Source organism: Coturnix japonica, chromosome 15 (genome assembly GCF_054131305.1).
Source record: "Coturnix japonica strain WE chromosome 15, WE-NBRP24, whole genome shotgun sequence".
Lineage (NCBI taxonomy): Eukaryota > Metazoa > Chordata > Aves > Galliformes > Phasianidae > Coturnix > Coturnix japonica.
Genome location: NC_140677.1, coordinates 16,994,952 through 17,017,034, shown reverse-complemented (window position 1 = coordinate 17,017,034; position 22,083 = coordinate 16,994,952). Strand labels below are relative to the sequence as shown.

Below are 22,083 nucleotides of genomic sequence, written 5' to 3'. Positions count from 1 at the left end.
AAACAAAGTGCTCATCCAGAAGCACAAGATGAATTCTGCTCCCCCTGCACCACAGAGGTTATAATTTCAGATTTCACTCCTCCTTTCCCATCTCAGAGTAGTGCCCTTAAAGGACAATACAAGCCTAACAAACTGAAAATAGCCACCATAATTAAACAAGACAATTTATACTAAAGCCAGATGGAGGTGATGAGAAGCAGGTACCATTGCCTCATCTTCAGCTGCGTCCCATCACTGCTGTTCCACATGGGTACAACCACTGTGTCCATCACAGATATTTCACACATGAGCTGACCTGACTGCATCAGCTTTACATTGTTCACACTCAATTACATCAAAATGTAGCTCAGCCTTCTTTATAGCCCTGATCCTAAAACAAACCAGGAGCCCTAATAGGAGTGCAGATCAGAATGAAATCCTGGCTCCTTCTCACTTGATTCACCCATAACTTACTTTCAGGTACTGAAAGTTAATGAAAAACAATTGAGTGCTTTGGCAAGAAAGCAGATGATGGAGGTAAGAGAGTTCCTCATAGCCCTACGTGTACAGGATTACTTGCAAGGGTAAATAAATTTAGAAGTCACATTTTGAAGACTGATGTGATAAAAACAGATCCCCACCACATCAACAAATTAATTTCTGTTTACAGATCAGTCAGCTCTCCCTATCGGTTAAAAAAAAAAAACAAACACAAAAACTAAAGAAAGACAAACAACACCAATAACAAAAATCACCACGGCTCATCTGGAATGATTTAGAAAGTGCTGGCTCTGTCCCAGAAGAATCGCACCATTCTCCAAGTAGGAACAATCAGGCAGAGCACAGTCCCAGAACAAACTCGTAAGGCAGTTATCCCTCACGCAAGCTTCCAGGCTGCACCTCAACTGTCTCTAGTTTACCAGCAGAAACAGAGCTCAAGCTATGAAAGCCATGGCCAGAAAGCCTTCAGCCCCAACATGGGATCACCCATCCCCTAATGAAACAGCTTAATATAACCCAGCTGTGATCACAGCTTTACTGCATCACTCACTTGTCAAGATTTTCATCCAGAGTCTCATAGGAGTTCTTGTAGCACTCAATTCTTTTCATGAAGTCTTCTGTTGCTTCATCATTACTACAATCAACGTAGTCAGGACTACCCAGCTTCACTTGCTGCTCAAAACAAAAACGAGAGCAGTGCATGGGGTTACCTCCTCTTCTTAGGGTAAGTTTAAACAAATGGGGGGAGGAGGAATACAACACAAAAGCTCCTTTTCTGGCACTCATTGCTCTACATGTATTCTAATTAAGAGCTAATTTTTAAAGAATTTAACTTCTGAGTTAATTTGTAGATGAGAAAATAAAGGCAAACTGTTCCATTAATAGCAACTAATGGTTTTCACTATTGGAAGTTCTCATAATGTGCCTCTATAAATAGTGGATATTCTACAATCTCGTGATTTCAAGAGGTTAAAGCCAACCTTCCTGTACTCACCACAATGTTTGCAGCAATGACCTCTGGATCGACGCACACTGACTCAACAAAAAACGTCTTCGATCCCAACAGGAAGCCATGGGTACAGAAAGAAGGAAGAAAGCACCTGAATTGAGATGCCTTTGGACACCAACACGCACAGTCAGCAGTCTGAGCACCTCCATGCTAACCCTTTCCTAACAAAGCTGCCTTACACTTCCCTTCATTCACTCAAGCACCCCGTTTCTTCAGACCTACTCAGCAGAAACTGCTGGCTGGCTGTTCCCTGAAGCATTGGGCTTCACTCTGCCTTCCAGAGCAACATGGAACAATTTTGGAATGAAAAAAAATTAGGATGAAAGAGTGAGAAATAAATGGGGAGAAAGGAGGTTCAGCCACGCAAGAATTAACCAATGCTTCTGAAAGAACAAAGTCAGAACATTTCAAGTAATGGAGCAGCTTCACTCACAAAGTTTGTGTTTGGCTGTCTTAAGGGAGATGCAAAGTTGGAGCAAAGCAACCCCGGACAGAAGGCAGAAAGCCACTGAAAGCCTTTGGTTTACACAGAACTACACACATTTCTTTAATGCTTCTGCAGGGAAAATCTGACCTGCACTAAGAACTGCAGTTTAAATAGTTCTTGCTAACAAAACACTGAGAATTACACATCCAGGATGATGTAAGCAAAGCATCACAGTAGCTCCTAACACCACCAACATTAAGGACGAGGAAAATGAAGTTGGGGTGACTTTGCATCACACACAATGCTCAGGGACACAAAACACACCACTGACTACACATCTAGCAAACAACACTGCTTGTCTGGTACACCTGTTAACTCAGCACACACAAGGCAAAGGGAGCAAAAAGGCACTGCCCTGCTCGGCCAGCCATTAGCTCAGAGCTCTTCTGCTTTTGACTCACCTTGTAGCCATTTTCTTCACCAAATTTGTAAATGGTTTCTCTGCGTTCCCGAGTTGTGTTTGTAGCATCAAAGACCTAGAAACAGTTACAGAAAAAGAGAGAAGAATTAACAAGGCACTATAGCCTGTGTCAGGGACAATAAGAACAATTAAAAAGAGGGTTTGAAGTCTCTCAGAGTGAAGGAAAGCAATGAAAACACTTTTCTTTCCTCCAATCCACTGCCTTTAAGTCAAGACACCGATATGCCCAGAAAATAAAGTAACCCAAACAATCACGAAAAGAAACTCAGCATCTGATTCAAGGCTGTGCTCAGTCTGACCCGAGGAGATCCCAAATGATGCGTTACATCTCCATGGAATACACTGAAAGCCATCCCTGGATCTGCAGCCTGTGGTCAGACAGTAACACACGGACACAAGACAGAATCTCCCAGCTGGTATCAGCGTTACTTTTGCATCAACTCTGCAGTACAGGCACATGATGCTGAAAATACAAGGGTAAAACTATCAGCAGAACATCTGCAAGACCACTAAGTCTCACCTGTTAATTGTAAGGGAATACACTGCGTTTTTTCCTGGACAAACACCTTTAGCTCTGAGCATAACAGCATTTCACCGCCCCACAGTGTAAAGGTAACCTGCAACCTGCATTTTGCATTCTGTCACCACAAACTCAGATATACCACGAGGTACCTTGAGTTCTTCTGGCTGTCTTCAGAGATTGCTCCCCTACCAATAACACAACTGCCAAACAGCATCCAGGCCACTTTCTGCTCAATACATCTTTACTTGAAACACCAGCAAATTGAAACACAGAACAAAAACAAGTGCAGCCAGAAAAAAAAACAAAAAGACACGTTTAGCAGTTTGTGACTTAGTGTGGAGAAGGGAAACGGTTCTTTCATTATAATCCCATCCCCTGTAAGTCCTTCATATCACAGACGTGATCGCTCAGTGTGTAACCACCACCCTGCACTGAAGCGCTCCTTTCACTACAGCAGCAGAGCAGGTTTAACACACAGTCATCACAGAAGGAAATCTGATAAGCAAAGAGATACCGGAATAACTCACTGCACATTGCCCAGGGGACAGACCCTGCTTTGGAGAGAAACAGTTCAAGAATCCATCTTCAGCAAGAAACTTACAGCCACGTGCCCGTTCTCTTCGCTGAGGTACTGCCGGACATCGTTCAGCGCCGCTAAGGCACACTGCCTTAAAAACAAAGAGAAGGAATCACAAACACCAGTACAAGTCATCTTATGAACGCACAATCAAAGTGTCCTGGAAACGTCAGCTCAGCTCTTAAAACATGTTCTGCCCATCAGTCACACTGAGAAACATGGAACAGAAATCAGGGCAATGTGAAAGAGGTGGACCAGGCTACAGTGAGCATAGATGGCTGCGGTCACCTGCCTAAAGGGAGGCAATGCTCAGGGCCACCAACGGGACCAACACACAGCAGCTTCCTCATCTGATTCTCAAGAAGAGAGAGAAATAAATCAACCGTAGCCATTTGTCTCATGCCCTGCCCTCTCCAGACTTGGTGATCCCACGATTTGGCAATAACCGCCTTCCACAGAACTGTGACACCAACATCCGCACTTGTGTGATCTGGACAAGGACAAACTCATTCACAACTCCCCAATTTCCCCAGTGCTGCTGTTATTTCTGAAGTTCATGATGATTTCCAACACGTAATTAATGCTGTGCAGCAGCATTAGCACTGTGTACTATTTACTCGTGCACAGAACAAAGCCCTATTTATTTCCAAGAACTACAATCTTTTTGAAGTGCCAACATAAGAATCTGCCCATTTCAACAGCTCTTCTATGCATCTGTGCTCTATTTTGATTCCCAGAGCGAAAAGCACTCTCTCCCAGATTACATTCTGCATGCACAGCTTTATCTTATAGTGCTTCAACCCTGACAGTATTTCCACATTAGCACAGTTAACAGATGTCAGCTACTGAGATTCATCGTCAGACCTTCACTAAATAAATATGAACTCACTGCTGACAAAGCAGATCAGCTCACAGTCCATTTCACGTTGTGTTCCCCACCATTTAGTCTAACAGGTGACACGGAGGCACACGAAAGGTTTTGTTCTACCTCTAAGCAAAAGGCAGGGGCTTGCAAGGCTAATGCACTGCTCAGCTACACTTTGGTCCCCAGCAGTCTGGAGGCTTTTATGCAAGTCGTTCTCCTTCAGCAGTAAGCAGTCCTCAAATGCTGCTGGAGTGGAAGGGGAGGGGGAAGAGAACAAGGACAAGCAAAGGGGAGCCACAAAAGAAATTCAGACATTTCTGTTGCTTGAGCCAAAGCCATTAAGAACAAAACACACTGTATTTTAAGCAGTCTGAACCAATGCTATTTCCACTCCTCGAGAACTGCTTTTCTTTGTCATTTCATGCTGTAGTCTCTTAAATGCATAAAAAAAATAAACCATGATGAAAACTGAAAAATCATCCTATTGGATATTCTGTAACAGCGGCAGCTCCTCTCGCTCTGACTTTCTCCCCACCTGCCATTTCTTCCACAGGTCTCTAAGCTGAAGAGCACAGATTTCCATGCAATATGGGAGACCCATGTGCTTTGTATGAGCACAGATGTTCACACCTGGCTCACCTTGCTCTGCACAGCATTAGAACAGCAAAGCACAGCACTCACTGAGGCACTATGCTGGTCAAGCACATGGAGCACACAAGTGGTGAGCAAGAACTGAACCTCAGGGAGAGAATATGTGTGTGTGACTCCTTGAATGCACAACAACAAACATGCAGGCAAAAAAATGATGATGTGCAAACCCGAAAGAAAAGGAACTACGTGGGGTGTTTTTCCTTTATGGTCCTCACAAAAGCTTTCTATGAATCAGGCAGCAGAAAGGTCACGTCCAGTAGCTGGTATTTTACAAAAGGGAAAATAAGAAGAATATTCTCCTTTGGTTTTGAGTGGAAATTTGCAGGAATATCTGTATAAACAACAGCCTGCCAAAGGGCAAAGGAGAATCACATGCAAGTATTTATCTACTCTGTATTTTGATGCTTCAGCTGAAGCAACTAAAAAAATTAATATCCCAAATGTTAAGTAGCCTAAATAAATCGCCCTTCCATCTCTTCCTTGTCTGTTTGTTACATCTGTTATATCTGTCTTCCTCAGTGTATAAAAATGATGCTTAAAGCAGTCTCCAAGAGCAAATCACACACAGTGCCATTTTAATGCAGCCAAACACACTCAAAACTTACTTCCTGATTTTCAACCCTTCTTCATTGTCAGGCAGGAAGAATTCAAAAGATTTATACTTCTTCACCAGGTCTCGACGGTATTGGCCAACATTGAATTCTGCAGAGAAGAAAACAGCATCAGTGGGAGCCAACAGAAATGTGGGATAACAAGGATCAGCTTCGAAACCAAACTGCCTGCAAGCATAAAATAATTATGTATCAAGGGGACACATCAGACACCATTTCTGATGGGCTTTATTGTCTATCTGTTTAAGAACTCTGCTCCTTAAGGATCACTATACCCCATTTCACAGGATCCCCTGCCCTTTTTATCTCACTACAATCTGCTAACAGTGGTCATCTAAAGCTACTCCTTATCTGAGCAAAGGTCTGTGTGTGCCTATGTGTCTCAGTATCAGATGTGGGATTAGGGCAAGGCAGCCCTGTTCTGTCACACAGCCGCCAGTGACGCTGTACCCTCATTAACTTCATTCAACAGCTCTTGCAGTGGGTCTCTGAAGTGCAATTAATGTTTAACTTATTTTCTGACCTAAAGGTTTTCTCAGCTGAACTGTAAAGTGCTTTTGTTTAACATTAGATCAAACAAGTGTTCTGTTTGAGAAGCTGTCAGGGCATCAGTATTTGGCAAACTTGATTTCTACACAGAAGAGAATAACAGATATCCTTACTGGGATGAAATAAAGAACAAGAAAGACACGGAATGAAAGATCTTGACCTGCAGTTTTCCTAACAGATGCCCACACGTTGCTGGTCGGACGGCAGGGCACGGAGGGCAAAGAAATAAACATCATCTATTCCCTTCAAAGTTTAAGCTTTGTTTGAATTCCACAGCACTGATATACGACATGGATGACAGAACAAACCAGATCGTTCTGTCACAGGTTTAATCAACACTGGCCATGCTTTCTCTTGTAGCCAGTAACTCCTTATAAGAAAAACAGGAGATGCAAGTTCAGACAGTCAGCACTGCCACAGCCATATACAACAACAACAATACAGCACTTGGTATCCAATAACAGCCACTGCAAGAATGTGATGCACAGCGAAGGCAAAAGCACCATGCAGTGCCATAGCGCTCATCCTTATCACCAGCATCACCTCGGGGTAAAGGTTTAACAGCGTCACTGCAATCACAGCCTGCACACAGCCAGAACTATTGCACACAGCTTGACAAGGGGCAGCATCCAAAAATCACGCTGAAAGACAGCTCTGTTCAGGCAGATACCTGACCTGGATTCCTGCACTGGGCCCAGACAAAAGCCCTGTGCAGCTTTAAGCATTTCCAGTTCTTAATGATGAAGGGTTTTGGAAGGAACAAAAGAAAGAAACCAGAACCAATGGCTTAAATGATTCAAACAGCATGAATGATTCAAATATTCAAACAGCAAAACCCATGGCTATTTACCTTCACCTTCTGGTCTTAAATTCCCCATCGGGCTTAAAATCCATTATTGAAAAGACACCATTTGTCTTTTCTCTGCTTTACATAAACTAACAGTTTTAACCATCTGCCTCAGAGGATAAGGATGCTGACTGTATTAAGTACATGCTAATTTCAAGGCATTAAGAGCCATAGGATAACAGATGTTAGGAACACAGTTACCAGGTATCACTTACTGAGTCCAAACTGGAAGCAGGAGGCAGCGCGCCATCCAGTCCTGCAGGGACGTATCTTAAATTGATCTCAGCTGCAGTAAAACTGCATCACTGATGACACCAACAACCACAAAGGTTGTCTAAGTCCCAAATCATCCCTTCCAACAAAGACAAAGCAGAAGCAGCAGCCCCCAATGGAAGCCCAGATCCCAATGTCATGTTGTGTACTTCTGTAAAATCAGGCAGCAGCACGGTTACTATTGCTTGTTAAGCACAGACACAAGCATCTGACGTGCTGCTTACAGCTGCACACGGAACTCTCCCTGATCCTGAAGCAGAGCAGCATTTCTTGTCTTACTGCATTCAGGATAAATTCAACCAACCACGAGTCAGATGTGGGCAGCAGTTCATCATCCAGCACTACGTTTCTGCTTTGCAAAGTTCACACAGCTGACTGCTCAGCACCGTGCCATACACACAACACGTCTATTGAACATGTGTGTGTGTGTATACATCTAACGTGCATTTAAATCAGTTTGGGTATAGGCTCTGTACATACACATCTTTAGACCTCTATCCAATGGCAGCCTAATGGACAAAGCTCCAGCCCCTAAGAACTGGATACTGCACGTCAGAAGGGTGCACAGCTGTGACAAGATACAACTTACTACAAGCCATCCTAATTCTGTAAACTCCCACACTCAAAATCCTATGACCTCATCCACAATGTCTCAATTAAACAAAACACATTAGATAACTTTCTAAGAGTTTAAGAAGGCATTAACTCCAAAACTGCGTCCTACAATCAAGCAGCAATTTAAACACAGCTCTTCAGCTGGACCTCTCAGGATGACTCAGAAACGCACCTCTGAACAGCCAACAGTCTCTACTTTAGCACATTCTCCTGTGTTTAATGTAATTTAAATGATTAACCAGCCATAACTGTAAAGCTCCATTTCTGCTCAGAACACTAAAACGTGCCGTCATCTTCTACACACACACAGAGAAAGCAAGGAGAGATTGCTGCTCGGAACCTCAGATGGATTTAGGTCTTGTTCACTCATTGATCTGGGCCTACAGGATCCCACAGGCATCCAGGAGTGAAACAGCACACATTACTGGCAGAACCAGCCTAAGCCTCTCCTCCCAAACACAGGTATGAACTCCTTCAGAGTGATAACAAGAGGCCGGTTCTCCTCCATGGGGTCAAAGACAGAGCTGCAATCCATTCCACAAATACAATTAAACAACGTTGTACATAAATTACACACTGCACAAAGTTCACAAAGGAAACGGAGGAGGCAGAACTTTAACCCAGAAGTGCTGACTGCTGCCCCGCTCACAAAGGTGCTTTTCCTTTTGATGCCCAGGGCAGAGAAAGGGAGAAAATAAAGCAGCTAAAGAACCTAAGTGTTAAGGGTAAGGGCAAAGTTGATCTGGCCACTTGTTATAACATGGAAGTAAATGAACAGCCACCAGAATACAATCAACAAACAGCAGAACAGGACACAGAAACTGTGTGTGCCGCTGCTGCAAGGATAAACAGACACAATAACAAAGCAGGAGTCCAAGCAGCCAACAGTCACACCAGGCAATAAAAGCATTGGGAATTAGGCTGATACGACACCGAACCTCAGCCCTGCAAACAAAATTAAGGCCGTCATCACCTTTTGTCGGCACTCCAATCCAATTCAAATAGCGTGTCAGCTTCTTTGAGATGTAGGTTTTTCCTCTTGCTGGCAGACCCACCATGACAATGAGCGTAGGGCAGTTGGTCATACATACTGAAAGAGAAAACGACACGGGTTATTCACCACTATATTTCACCAAAACAAAGGCTCACGTGGCAGTGGAAAATGACAACTCCGTGTGCTCTCCCAGGCAGTGACCATTCAAGCAGCTCATGCACAACGTCCCCCTCTTGCAGGGGGTTTCCTTAGCAGCACAGTGACTGACATTCACAGGCTGAGTGGCATTTTAGAGGGGCAGGATGGTGGCAGTGCAGTGCTGGACACGTGAGCTGTGTTCGGGCAGAAGATGAGAAACCTGTGTATTTGCATCCATGTTCCAAGACACACAAAAACAACAGCAGCAAGAAGGTCACTGGTGTCTGACAGCCCTGTCCACCTCAGCCCAGTGCTCGCATTGAAAGGAAGCAGCAAGGTGTGCACCATTTTTGAGTCCCTGAGACCACATCTCAGTGCTGCTCAAGCTTTCCTTGGTTCTGAGCAAAGCGAGAAGCACGACAGGTACAGCTGAACACATTTTGGTGCCACGGGGTGCTCCCACTTTCCCTTTAAATACTATTAATGACAGCCCCATTTCAATGCCCTTGGTTGGCTGACAGGAGGCACGGAGCACAAGTATTCCAGGTAACTCAGCACAATAACCCAATGCACAGACATGGGATGGGCAAACTGCCCCAAATCAGAGGCAGAGTTTTTAATTAGGAAAATAAAAACACCACCCAAAGCTGGAGGAATTGACAGCTGCAGACTGAACACCTTGAGGCATTCCTTTCAAACCACACGTCTTTTGAACGCTCCGACGGTACAGAACTATGGATACCTTGCATGAATCTATCACTGATACAAGGAACTGCCTAAAAGGAAAGAAGACAGTAAAGACATTAAGGTTCACAGGTCCCCCATCCCACATGCCAAAGGGAATTAACTCGCACATCATAATCCACACACATCACTTTCCTCAGTCCCCTGATAGCAGAAGCAGTTTGTTCCAAACACTGAAAAGTTAAAAATAAAGCAAGTTTTCCCCATGGTATTTGGGCTGTTGCTCTCCCAGTGAGATGCTGCCAACACTGCAGGTGGTGAGGACTGCCCAGCAAATGGCAGCACCTGAAGTGTCAGTGTCTCAGGACTTACGCATTCCTCTGAAGAAATCCCAGAGCCACAGCATGGCCTGGGTTGCAAAGGCCCACAGTGCTCACCCAGCTCCAACCCCCTGCTGTGTGCAGGGTCACCAACCAGCAGCCTGGGCTGCCCAGAGCCACATCCAGCCTGGCCTTGAATGCCTGCAGGGAAACGTCTGACACCAGGATGTAAACTGATTCACAAAAGCACAAACCCAACCAAACAGAAAAGGCACCACACTGGCAGCTTTTAACTTCTGAAGGGAAAAAAAGCCTCTTGAGTTCAACCCTTTTCCAGTGGCACAAAACCCTCCTTCCCTTTGTACAGCAACTCACCACCATCTGCCCCATGCAAACAGAGCTCACAGCAGAAAGCAGTGATGGAGGTGCAAGCTGCATGGACGCACCTTGTATCTCTCACAGTGAGAAAAAAAGTACACAGAAAGCAGCACTCCATGAAGGACAGTGGCCCAGCGACAGCACCTTAAAACTCGAGACAGCACATTAAGACCAAGTACCACAATCTGAGCAAAGTCACTATCCCAGTTAAAAAATAAACCAATTAAATGCATACAAGAGGGCAGGATGCACCTCAGGGTAAAATCACAGCTGCCCACCACGCCGATGTACAACACTTAAGGAAAAGAGAAACTGCGTGCTCATTTCTTGCCTCTTCTTAGGACTGTGTTGTGAAATAAGGCACGATGCAGAAGGTTTTGAAACTTCAATGGGACGCTGCCCAGAATTTCATCAGCCTCCCAAACCCACAGCTTACGAAATCAGTGGGGAGGTGATTGTTTAGCAGTTCAGCTGCTGCCTGCTGGGTTATCCATGGCCCTTTTGCACTGAGAATGAGACTTCTTCTCATCACTCATTCCAACTCTTCAGGTCAACATGTATGGAGAAAAGGACTTCGGTATGAAGCTGCTGCAGTCAGCCATCGAGTTCACTGAAAGACCCCCTCCTGTTTCAATGCAGCTCAACTCAAAGGCTGCACCCTGAAACTGCTGCACTGCTCAGAGGCTCACACACAACCATCTTCAGCTGTATGTCAACACAACCAGCCTTTCAGATCACATCAGCCCCACACGTTTCCCCACATCTCCTTCCCAAGCTGACTATTACTAGTTCATTTTTTCCTTCTGATCAATAATGACAGTTACTCCTGTCTGCATCTCGCAAGGCAAAGTTCCCCATCTGGGTGCTCTCCGTCCCCTCACCTGTGCCTGAAGAAGTCCATTATCTTCCATTTGTTTCTCCTCTCTTTTCCAGTTTCCAGCACCACTTTGGCAGGAGGGATTCTTTATTTGTCCTCTGGCCTCGTGCCACCTCCTGCTGCAGGCCAACATTTGCTTCCTACAGCTTCGATGCTGCCAGTGCTGGCCCATCGTACATCCCGACCCTCAGCTTCAGCCACGTGTTGTCCTCACCTCATTCATGTTTTCTATCTTCAGCTCCTGGGGCTGGGACTACAGATACGTAAAGCAGCGCCAGCTCTTACGAAAGGCAGCCTGTATTTGATACTCCTTTTTCCTTTCTCTTTCCCATTATTCACTCTGCTGTTCGAACAGCAAATAAAACTCGTGAGAATGACCGAATTCCAGCTCTGGGGAAACAAAAGCTGCAAACTGCAGCTGGGGGGAATGATCCTTAAACCACAGGAAGCTCAGCTTATCTGCTGCTCCATAAACATCCTCTGCAACTGTAGCATATTCTGCTGCTTGTTTATACAGTCTGTGCTCGTAGCCCACTCATCAACCTTGTCACAACCCAACAGCTGATGCTCAGACCACAAAAGTTAAAGGGCAGCTATCAGTAAGAATGAACACCTCCAGCACCTCCAAGTATGACTTGGGTTGGTCCCTCGGAGCAGTTTTCCCTCTGCTTGCCTGGTGTCACCAGTAACAGCGCAGTCTGCTGGACACCCTACATGCACTGAGAACTCCATGCTCCTCAAAGACACAAAGAACCAGCACTTCCAAGCTGTGACAGCCACAAGGCAGACACCCCTCGCCAGGTTTCTCTACCCTCTTTAAGCCTGAGACCATTCCCTGGTCCTATCGGCACGGATCCTGCAGATCCCATCCCCCTTCCCGCAGCTCCACTGGGGATCCCCCTCGTTGCCAATGACCCGTCAGTTCCCAGCCGTCCATCCCCGCATTGTCCTGCCAGCACCGGGACGGTCCCTCGGCCCCTTTGTTGGCATCCCCGGCTCCGCGTTACGAGCAGGACCCGCAGCGCCGCTTTGTCCGCATTGGGCTCTGCGGGGCGGCACGGCGGGTTGTGCATGACAAGCAGCAGCCCGGCACAAAGCCGCTTTGTCCGCAGCGCTGCGCAGCTCGGGGGGGGCACGGGGACGCCCCTCGCTCCGTGTTCCTTCAGCACAAACACGCGTTCTCAAGGCGAAGCGGAGCGCTTCAAACCGACCCCAGCAATGCGGGCCCGGTCCGCCCGCTCCGAGGTGCCGTCCCCGCCCGCATCATCCCGCATCATCCATCATCCCGCTCACCGCCGCGCTGCGCGCTGTGCCCGGCCGGCAGCCCGTTGTCGTACGGCTCCCACGTCTTCTGCAGCGGGTTCTGCGTCAGCTCCCGGGCCGGAGACGCAGCCGCCGCCATCCTCGGCAGCTCCTGGATCCGCCCCTCCGTCCTCCTCCCGTCCTCCCTCCGCCCCGCGAGGCGCGGCCGGGCCCGGCTGTGAGCGGCACCGCCCCTCCTGGAGCCGCACGGATCGAATCACAGCATCCTCCGGGCCGGGCGGACCGATGAAGGCCGTATAGCTGTAAGGCCGTATAGCTGTAAAAGGCCGCCCGGCTGTATGTCAGGCCGCCCGGCCCAACTCCCCGCAGCGAACCGGGGCTGCGCAGCTCGGGTCCGGCCTCGCACTGAACATCTCCGTCACTGGGCAGCAGCCGTCACTAGGCAACACGTGCCACACAAGCCCAATAACCGCGGCTCGGTACGCCCCAATAAGGACAGCAGCCAACATCTGCACAGTCATCATCACCTCCCGTCCTAACACAGCCCTGAGAAGCAGGGCTGGTTTCTGCAGGTGAGCAGCTGGAGCCGGCTTTGTTTGCTGCACTGAGACCACAAATGAGCCTTTACTCGTGGGGGGGTTACACAAAGCTGCTCTCAGGGCCGTGCTGAGCTGACAGCTCACCTGCAAAAAGCACTTTGTGCAGAGGGAAAACGCCAGGGGGAAAGTCGGCCCTGGCAATGAGATGCTATCGCTGCTGCTTTCTACCTGTAACCAACAAATATCACCTAGTACAGCAGCAGCTCTGCAGTACCTCCACTTTACTCTCGTGGTCTCATTTCCCTGCTAAAGACGTCACCTTATAGTCTGACAGCCCATAAAACACCCACAAAACACCCAGCATCTCCAGCTCCTGCCTTCCCCCCTTCCCTCTGGCAGCAGCAGCTCCCGCATGGGATGAGCAAAGAAGACTTTCCAGTCCTCCGGGTGCCCACACCCTGACTACACCGAGTTCAGCAGACACAGGTCATGAGAAACCAGCTCACAATCCTGTCTGCAGTGCAGAACTTTGGCTGCTTGAGATGCTGTTTGTAAAGTGATTAAAGGCTGCTCAGACAGCCAGAGGTCACAGCGCTGGGTTCACAGCAACAGGGTATTTACAGAGCGGCTGCTCTGAGCCAAGCCCTGCAGATGGGCACACACAGCGCTGCGGCTCAGCACGCTCAGAGCTGCAAGTGCTGTGACAACATCCTGTTCCCTCTCACAGCAAAACAGGCAGCAGCTTATTCTGAGGAGTTCCCGAAACACAGAGCACACAGCAGAACCTCCAAGATAAAAAGCCACTAAGACACAAGTTTACATTTCCAGGCCCCACTTATCACCCGTGTTTAAACAAGAGGTTTGCACTGTCAGCTCTGCTTCTCAAGAAACCAGGGCCACAAAAACGACCCGAGGGATGGAGCACCTCACTGTGAGGGCAGGCGGGGAGCTGGGCTGTGCAGGTGGAGGAGAGAAGGCTGAGGGGAGAGCTGAGAGCCTGTCAGCATCTAAAGGGGCTGTAAGAAAGAAGGGGATGGAGCCTGTGGTGATAGAACAAGGGGAAATAATGGTCTCAAGCTTAAAGAAGGTGGGTTTAGGTTGGAAAAGTGTTTTCCTGTGCGGCTGGCGAGGCGCTGCAACAGGCTGCGGGGGGCGCCCCATCCCTGGACGGGGACAGCCCCCCCCCCACGAGGACGGCTCCCGGTGCGGCCGCCAGGGGGCGCCCTAACACCGCCCGGCGCCCCATAAGCAGCGCCCTGCCGGCCGTGCCCCCCAGCGCCCCCCGGGGAATGGCCCGAAACGCGGCCGGCAGCAGCACATGGCCCCGACCCACCCCAGCCCCTGCCAAAATTAACTCACGGGCTTTTGCCGTTCAGAAACCGCCGCGAAGCAGCGAAGCCTCCCGGAGCACCGCAGTGAAACGCTTCGGAGCCCCCCGGCAGCACTGAGGGTTACACAAAGCGACTGAGGTTTTTTCTTCCTTTAACCAACTGTTCAAAGAATACCAAAAACACCCCCCGGAGTTCCTATGTTAGTGACGAGAGGCCCACACGGGCTCAGGAGAACAAAACCTCCTCGTAGCTTTGCAGACAGCAAACACTAACAATACTTCATCACTAACCAAACGCTTCCATTCCTCCGGAGCATTTTCCTTCCATGGTGTCCCGAGGGACATTTCCCTGCTCTATCAGTTGTTCACTCTGCACTTTGAGGACACGGGCAGCATCCAGCTCTCACACACACAGTGACAGCAGAGGGCTCCATCCAGGTGTTCTCCATTGCAACCAGAGGAGCAGGTAGGAATCCATGCAGATTGCCCCATCTTTAAACAGGGATCCTCATTTCTATGTATTGCAGTGGTGAGAGGAGCAACACCAGCTCATACTTCCCCTCTGGGAAGCTGTGTGGATGCTCCTGCATTCTACATCTGACAAAAGCCCTCAGCAACCTCAGCACAACACAAGCTTATTGGAAAGCAACCCAAGGAGCCCCAGCAGAGCACAGAACCTGCAAAGATCAGCAGCTCAAATATGGTTTCAGTAAGGCAGACACGCACCAGCACGGTCCCCAGGCCCACACATCCCTGCTGTCCACACCAGGCTCCATTGCAGGCTGAGCAGCAACCTGCTGTGCTCCAGCCACAACGTCTGTATGAAGCACACAGAGCGATGCCTACCCCAGCTATAATGGGGTTTAATTTCAATTACAAAATGAAGTCACATCTACCTTTAGCAGCCTTGTGGTGGTCCTTCATTGGCCCAGTCAATGCAGCTGGAAGGAGGATTAGAGGATCACTGAGTAATTCAGCTAAATGACCCGAGGACAGCCAGCAACAGCTATCTAATATACAAGGCCGTTGCAACACTGCGAGCCAATTAGGAGAGGTGGTGACCAAACACACAGCAATGCTTCACCTTCTGTTCACCAGCAACAACGCTCCAACATTTCATTGGATTTTGGGTGGAATGGGAGTGAATTCTCCCGCACCTCTTCCAAGCAATAGTGCTGATTTCCTTCTGACCCAGCAGGTGCTGCAGCGCTATTCCGAGGTGAAGAGCTGCAGTTTGAGGGTAAATGGCAGCATCCAACTTGTACCCACACTACACTGCAACTCTGATGAGCAAAACCAGCGTGGAGCAGCATGGAGCCTGGCCCATTCAATAACATCCCCTGTGACATCAGCAGCTCCGCAGGGAACTGACCGTCCCATCCCTGGGGAATTCCCGTATTCCTGGAGTTCGGATCAAGCCCAGCAGGTTTTTGTTTCTGTGGAAGAGATGTCTGCAATGAGCCGCATAGGGATGTTGTCAGCTCTGAGCCAACTCACCCTGCTCGGAAGGGAACCAGGAAGGCGGCTCCCTTCCTTCTGGGCTGGTCCTGAGCTCCTGGATGATGACAAAGGCATTTGGGAACCGGCGTCCTGCAGAAGGGATCCTTCATAGCTGAAAGAACTTCTCACACAGAGAGAACAGGGAGAATCCCCTCACACACACAGTGAGCAGCCGGGCTGGAGAGCTGTGACAGCACATCGGCACAACACGCACTGACAGGCACTGAGTTACACCTTCCCAGCTCAGTTTCTCAGGACCCACATCAACACCTGAACTGAACGTTTCCCATCTTCCCCACAACCAAAGGAGCCAACCTTTTTATTTTCCCATCCAGCTTAATATCAAACTGACCGGCAGTGAGAAATAACCCACTAAGGCCCCCGAAATGTCAAGCATCCCACACTACGAGTTCAGCAGGTTCCCCAAACCAACTCCACAATCCTTCCAGCAGCACCTGGTTCCAGACCAACCACAATCATGAGGACTCGTGTTCCAGCAGTTACTCCATTTCTTTTGAGAAGCAATAAGAGCATTCCTGACACCATTCACTCCAGATCCTATTTTGTATCGCTGTCTAAAGGGAAAAGAGTCCCATTCTCTCGAAGCAGAACTGCTGCATCGGAGATAAGCAAAGCTGAAGGAATCAGGACTGAAAAAAGAATCTGCCCACAACAACACACACCTACAGAAGTTATTTTTACAAAGCCTGTGTTATTCCTGGGCCTCCTGGCTACGCAGCAACCTGCCAAAGACACTCAGGGTGAAAAAAGATCTCATCACGCTTCAGACAAGAACGAGCTACTGCTGGGAACAACAAGTCCTTTGGTGCTAATTGGGGAACAGGCTTAAGCAACACCCTAGATCCCATAGGGCAAAGCCAGAGAGATCCCTTAAGCTGAAACAAAGCAATATCCCTCAGCAGACATAAGGGGAAAATCCCCAAATGCAAATCTAAGCAGAAGACAGTGCTATAAAGTAAATGGGCAAGCAGACAAGCTCTGATCTCTTCTAGCAGAGCTGAGAGCAGGGCAGGCCTGGCAGGAGCCCCAGCCACACCACTTGGTGGCAGAGAGCACTAATTCCCACGCTAATTCACACTCATTATATTTTCTTTATCATCTGCTGAAACGTCATTATAGGTATTCATCCCACATACAAAACAATGACAAACCCCTTGCAGCACACTTCACGTCTGGCTTGATTCCAGCATGCTGATGTGTTCTGAAAGCCACCATGACCCAGCCACCAGGAAATAGGCACTTGCTACGTAAGGGTTTTTACTGCAAGAATTGTATCGAGAATGTCTGGAATAGCTTCGTGCAGGACTCATGCGTTGTATGGTACACACATCAACCTATCGGGCCATCTAAGATAACTGGGGGCAGACGTGTAACCAGCAGGAAGGTCTTGTCACTGGTGCAGGGATGGCATGAGAATCCTTGGCAACACAGAGACATTCATCTACAAGAATGTGAATATCATCAGCCTAAGGAAAAATGAAACAAATACACCTTTCATAGAATCAGAGGATGGTTTGGGTTGGAAGGGACCTCAGGAATCACGAAGCTCCAACACCCCACCACAGGCAGAGCCACCAACCTCCATATTTAATATGAGACCAGGCTGCCCATCCAACCTGGCCTTCAACACCTCCAGGGATGGACGGGGCACCCACAGCCTCTATGGGCAGCAGTTCCAGCACCTCCCCACTCTCATAGTAAAGATCTTCCCCCTGACATCCAACCCAAATCTTCCCTCCCTCAACTTAAAACCATTTCCCCTTGTCCTGCTGTTATCTACCCTTACAAAGAGCTGACTCCCCTCCTGTCTGTAGGCTCCCTCCAGGTCCTGGCAGGCTGCACTGAGATCACCCCTCAACCTTCTCTTTACCAGGCTGAACAAGCCCAGCTCCCTCAGTCTGTCTTTGTACAGGAGGTGCTGCAGCCCCTGCTCACCTTCATGGCCCCCCCTAGACCCCTCCAACAGCTCCCTGTTGAATAAGCAGATCACTTCAGCTCATCCCTTCCTGCACTGTTACTCCATTCCTTGTTATCTTTATGCAAACCGCTCTCACAAACGTGGCCTTTCAGAGCAATCTTCCTGTTTTGATGTATATAAGCATGTCAGTTTCATTGCAAGATAAAGGGAATACGGCATCCATTATTCATGTTTACTGCATGTAACCCAGTTTTAAGAACCCCTCCGTATCTCGCTGTATAACCAAGCACTTCCAGCTACGTGCAAACGGGGGCAGCTGCTTCCAGCAGCAGGAGCAAAATGCCATTAAAATCCATCGCATCTGCACAAGTCTCCCATTTGCACTCACGTGCCCAGAGGGAAACTGAACACAGCTCCCAGCACAGCAGCTCTGTGCACACAGCCGTTCCTACACGCGGTGCTGCCCGTGTCCGATGTTGTTACTACAGCAACAGCACGTACAGCGTTGCACAAGCGCTGCCCGGCGGTGCAGCGCACCCAGCGCCCCTGCACTGCTCACCTGGAGGGGGGAAACGCTCCCATAGCACAACGCAGGTACATGCCAGGCTTCCCCGGGGTGTTTCTCCTCGCACCTCTCAGAGGCAGCTCCAGGCTGAAAGGCTCATGAATTATTCCCACAGCTGCTGTCACACCGATATTTCAGCATCTATTTTGCATGCACACCCTTTGCATATCTAACCTTTATCCAGCGAGGGTGCCACGACAACTGTTTACAGCAGCCAAACCCGTGCTGTAAGAGCTGCAGAACAAGGGCAGCTGCCTTCTAAGAACTGCACTACTTAACCCTACCTTTAAAAGCAAGTGCTATCAGCTGCCTTCAGCTGCGGGATTTCCCAGGGCAGCCATTTTAAGGAGGAAAAAACAAGCAAACAAACAAAAACTAAACAGCTGAAAAGCCTTATTACACGTGTTAGGAATGAGAAATCACACGGTGAGCTGTGGAAGGAGAAATACACCGACACTGAGGAGTGTGCAGCACTTGTGTGGGATCTAAACACATGAAGCGAAACAAAGGAATGTCCTAAAGGCTTTGGGATGAAGCTCCTCATCAGATGGCAGAGCATTAAAGCCAAGAGATAAAGAGAGCTTAAGAAGCATCGTAAGGGGATGGGGGCTTCAAATATCGAGTTACTTCTGATGGAGGAACCAAAGAGAAAAACAGCAGCAGAAGGGCAGATGCTGGTCTGGATGGAGCAAAGCAACAAAGGTATAGAGTGCATCTGTGAGTCATCAGCACATAATAGAAGCTGCAGCCATGTGAATGCCTGAAATAGGGCACGGGAAAAAGAGCAAGGCAAGGTCACGTTGTGGGAGGAGGAGGAAACACGGGCTGGGGGTGGGAGAAGTGTCCTAAAAGCCAGAACAGGGAGATGTTCAAAGCAGCCGTGACTGGGCAGGGAGGAGACAGGCAACAGGAGCGGGGTTCTCTGGAAATGCTGGTGCCATAAACACATCGACAGAGGCACGTCTGAGAGCACCTGAAGTGAGGTGAGGTTGCACAGCTGAGGCTGCACGCTGCCCTGCTGCAAGGACAGGACCTGTCCCAGGGCTGAACACACACTGAGGGGATGAGACGTGAGGGTCCGGCAGAGCACAGCAGGCAGCACAGCTTACTGTATGGAGTGAGCAGGCTGTTAATGAAAGCCCACAGCAATGGAAGCAAGAGCAAATGAGCTCAGGGGGAAACAGCTGGGCCTGCAGCCCTCTGCCCACACCCACAGACAGACACAGCTTCACTCAGGCCCCATAGGCAGCAGGTAGGAAGGCAACTGTTACAACTCAGCGTGGAAAACCAACAGTGACACAAGGGAAAAGATCCCAGCAGTGTCAGTGACCCCGACTGCCCCTGGAGACGCTCTGAAGCTCAGTGAGAAGGGATTGTGCTCCTCCAGCACACACACAAAGTGACCAACGGCGTAACTTACAACAAAAACACACCTAATAAATCTCAGTTCAGCAAACTGCAGCACTGGCTGTAGGAGCAGGTAGCCTCAAACCTAGCAGGGAAGGTGAAACATCACCACATGGATTGAGATCCCTATCAGCAGCCAATCCGCCTTCAGAGCCTGCAGGGCACATCGCTCCTTCTTGGGATGATCTGCAGGTACAGCTGGAGGGCTTATCAGCTTCCTGAGACTAACAGAATCAACATGGAGATGAGGAAGCTTAATAAGGATAATAAAATTACAGCAGCCAAAATAATCTGATTGATGAAACACAGACAGGGCAAACGACACAAAGACTGCAAGTAAAATCTGTTGCAAAGGGAAAACAGTCACCAAATAACCGTTACCATTGTAACATCAGCAAAGAAACCTTCTGTGTTTGCTTTTAAAAGCAAAACCCTTTAATTCTCCTTGTTTTCCTAAAAATAACTTTGTTTTTTTAGCACAAATCTCTGCAGAGAAAGCAAAGCATAACGAACAGTGCCAGGAGGGAGAGAGCGACACTGCAGCACGTACAGCACATGGGAGGGGCTGCAGCAGAACATGTGAATACCCACCCAGAGAATTCACTGTTAACACAAGCTGAAGGCACACAGCACGTGGAGCAGCAGCAATAGCAACCAGACAGGATGGCAAGAGGCCACGAGCCCCTGGAGCCCCCCACACCTGTAACAGAAAACACACCAAGCTCTTCTCTTTGTTCTCATTCTGAAGGCAGCAGGTGGGTGTCACAGGGCTGCCATGCTGACAAACAGCGCTGCTACTGACTGACAGCACTGCTGGGACCTCCAGGGATGCACCATCACAATGGCAGCCTGACACCTAAACGTTGTTGTGGCGGCAGTAGCTGTCAGAAGCAATTTCAGCTGCATTAAAACAACCCAAATTTGTTGTGCTCCTTGATTGACTCATGTCAGAAGAGGGGCGTGCAGCCATATGGAAGCCTTTAACTCTAAATAAATCCCCACAGATATTTTGTCCCTTGTATCACTCGATACAAACTACCCACTGGGGGCTGTGATCCAGCAGTGAGCATTTCTGGCTGTTTAAGGAAACCTTCCCATCTGCACAGCCACGTGCACTGAGCAGCAAACCAAGCGCCAGCAGCCCCGCACTAAGGCAGCCCAGGGGCACCACACACGTGCAGCCAGCTCTGCACCCCACCTTCATAACAAAGCATTACTAAGGATCCCTTCTATCTGCCACATGGAGGCACAAAGCACAGCCCAGCCCTTACAAACAGCAACTTGAGGAGCAGCAGGTGACACCATTTCACATCCCCTCTTGGAGTGCCTAATAGGAACTGAATACAAACAGGAATCCACTTTGTCTTGGTCACCAAAGAGCCAGCAAGGAGCACATTCAGAGCACTTCATTCTCTTTTACTCTCCTGTAGGATTTAATTACTTGCAGAATCAGAATCGTAGAATCATCAAGGTTGGAAAAGACCACTAAGATCGCCCAGTTCAACCATCAACCCAGCACCACCTCTTATGCTTTCAGAGACTGCAAGTCAAGCACTGTGGGTGCAGTGAAAGGCTGATGGACGATTACTGACCCAAATGGGACACAAAAGGCTTTTGGGGAAAACCAGAGCAGACCCCAGGAACTTCCCACATCTGGGGCTGCTGCTTCCTCCACTGCATTGTCAGAGCTTTGCCCCTTTCTGTGCCACTTGCTTTGTGACTTCCCAAGCAGCCGCCCATAAGGGTACCAGGACAACGAGCCTCTGCTGCAGTTTGCTCGTGAAAAGAAAAAAAAGCAACCTAACATACAGAGCGAGGTGGTGAGAGCAGCCCTCCAGGTCTTTTCCTCCAGAAGAAATCCTTGCTATGGCACTTCCCAGCGTTTAAAGCCTGCAGTTCCAACTTGCTGCCAAGACAAGGGGCCGTGGGCAGTAGGGTGAGAGCACAGTTTGAGCCCCAAGGGAACCACGTAATTCTGGGCAGCAATTTGGGACACAGCCGTCAGCAGCTGCACTGAGCACAGCTCTGATGAGAGGAGCAGGAGGAACAGTGACACAACCCGATGGAGCAAAACGCTGGCGTAACCAAGCCAGTCTTTTTTAAAACGAGACGGATGACACACAAAATAAACTGCTCAGAGCACTTCATCTGCACTCAGCAGCACCCACTGCTGGGCTGCGTTTACAAGGCCTGGCACTTCTTCCTAACAAACTGTCTTATTTCTCTCAACCCAGGCAGACC

The 22,083-nt window shown here is 48.7% G+C and overlaps 1 protein-coding gene across 10 annotated transcripts in view; it reads right to left on the bottom strand.

The window, feature by feature from the left end:
* Positions 1-22,083, bottom strand: part of LOC107319562 (6-phosphofructo-2-kinase/fructose-2,6-bisphosphatase 4) — a 34,826-nt gene that overhangs the window by 11,534 nt on the left and 1,209 nt on the right. For 4 of the 10 annotated variants that reach the window (XM_015874480.3, XM_085517140.1, XM_015874481.3 and 1 more), the window contains exons 1-7: positions 12,593-12,721; positions 8,882-8,998; positions 5,619-5,715; positions 3,522-3,588; positions 2,378-2,452; positions 1,475-1,531; positions 1,031-1,152 (exon numbers count right to left, since the gene is read on the bottom strand). In XM_015874480.3, the coding sequence (XP_015729966.1) occupies positions 1,031-1,152; positions 1,475-1,531; positions 2,378-2,452; positions 3,522-3,588; positions 5,619-5,715; positions 8,882-8,998; positions 12,593-12,701 (644 nt within the window). In that variant the 5' untranslated portion in view covers positions 12,702-12,721. Of the gene's footprint in view, positions 1-1,030; positions 1,153-1,474; positions 1,532-2,377; positions 2,453-3,521; positions 3,589-5,618; positions 5,716-7,235; positions 7,504-8,881; positions 8,999-9,782; positions 9,817-11,303; positions 11,324-12,592; positions 12,722-22,083 lie in introns of those variants that run through there. The other 6 variants (XM_032447279.2, XM_085517137.1, XM_015874485.2 and 3 more) reach the window with 5 other exon arrangements.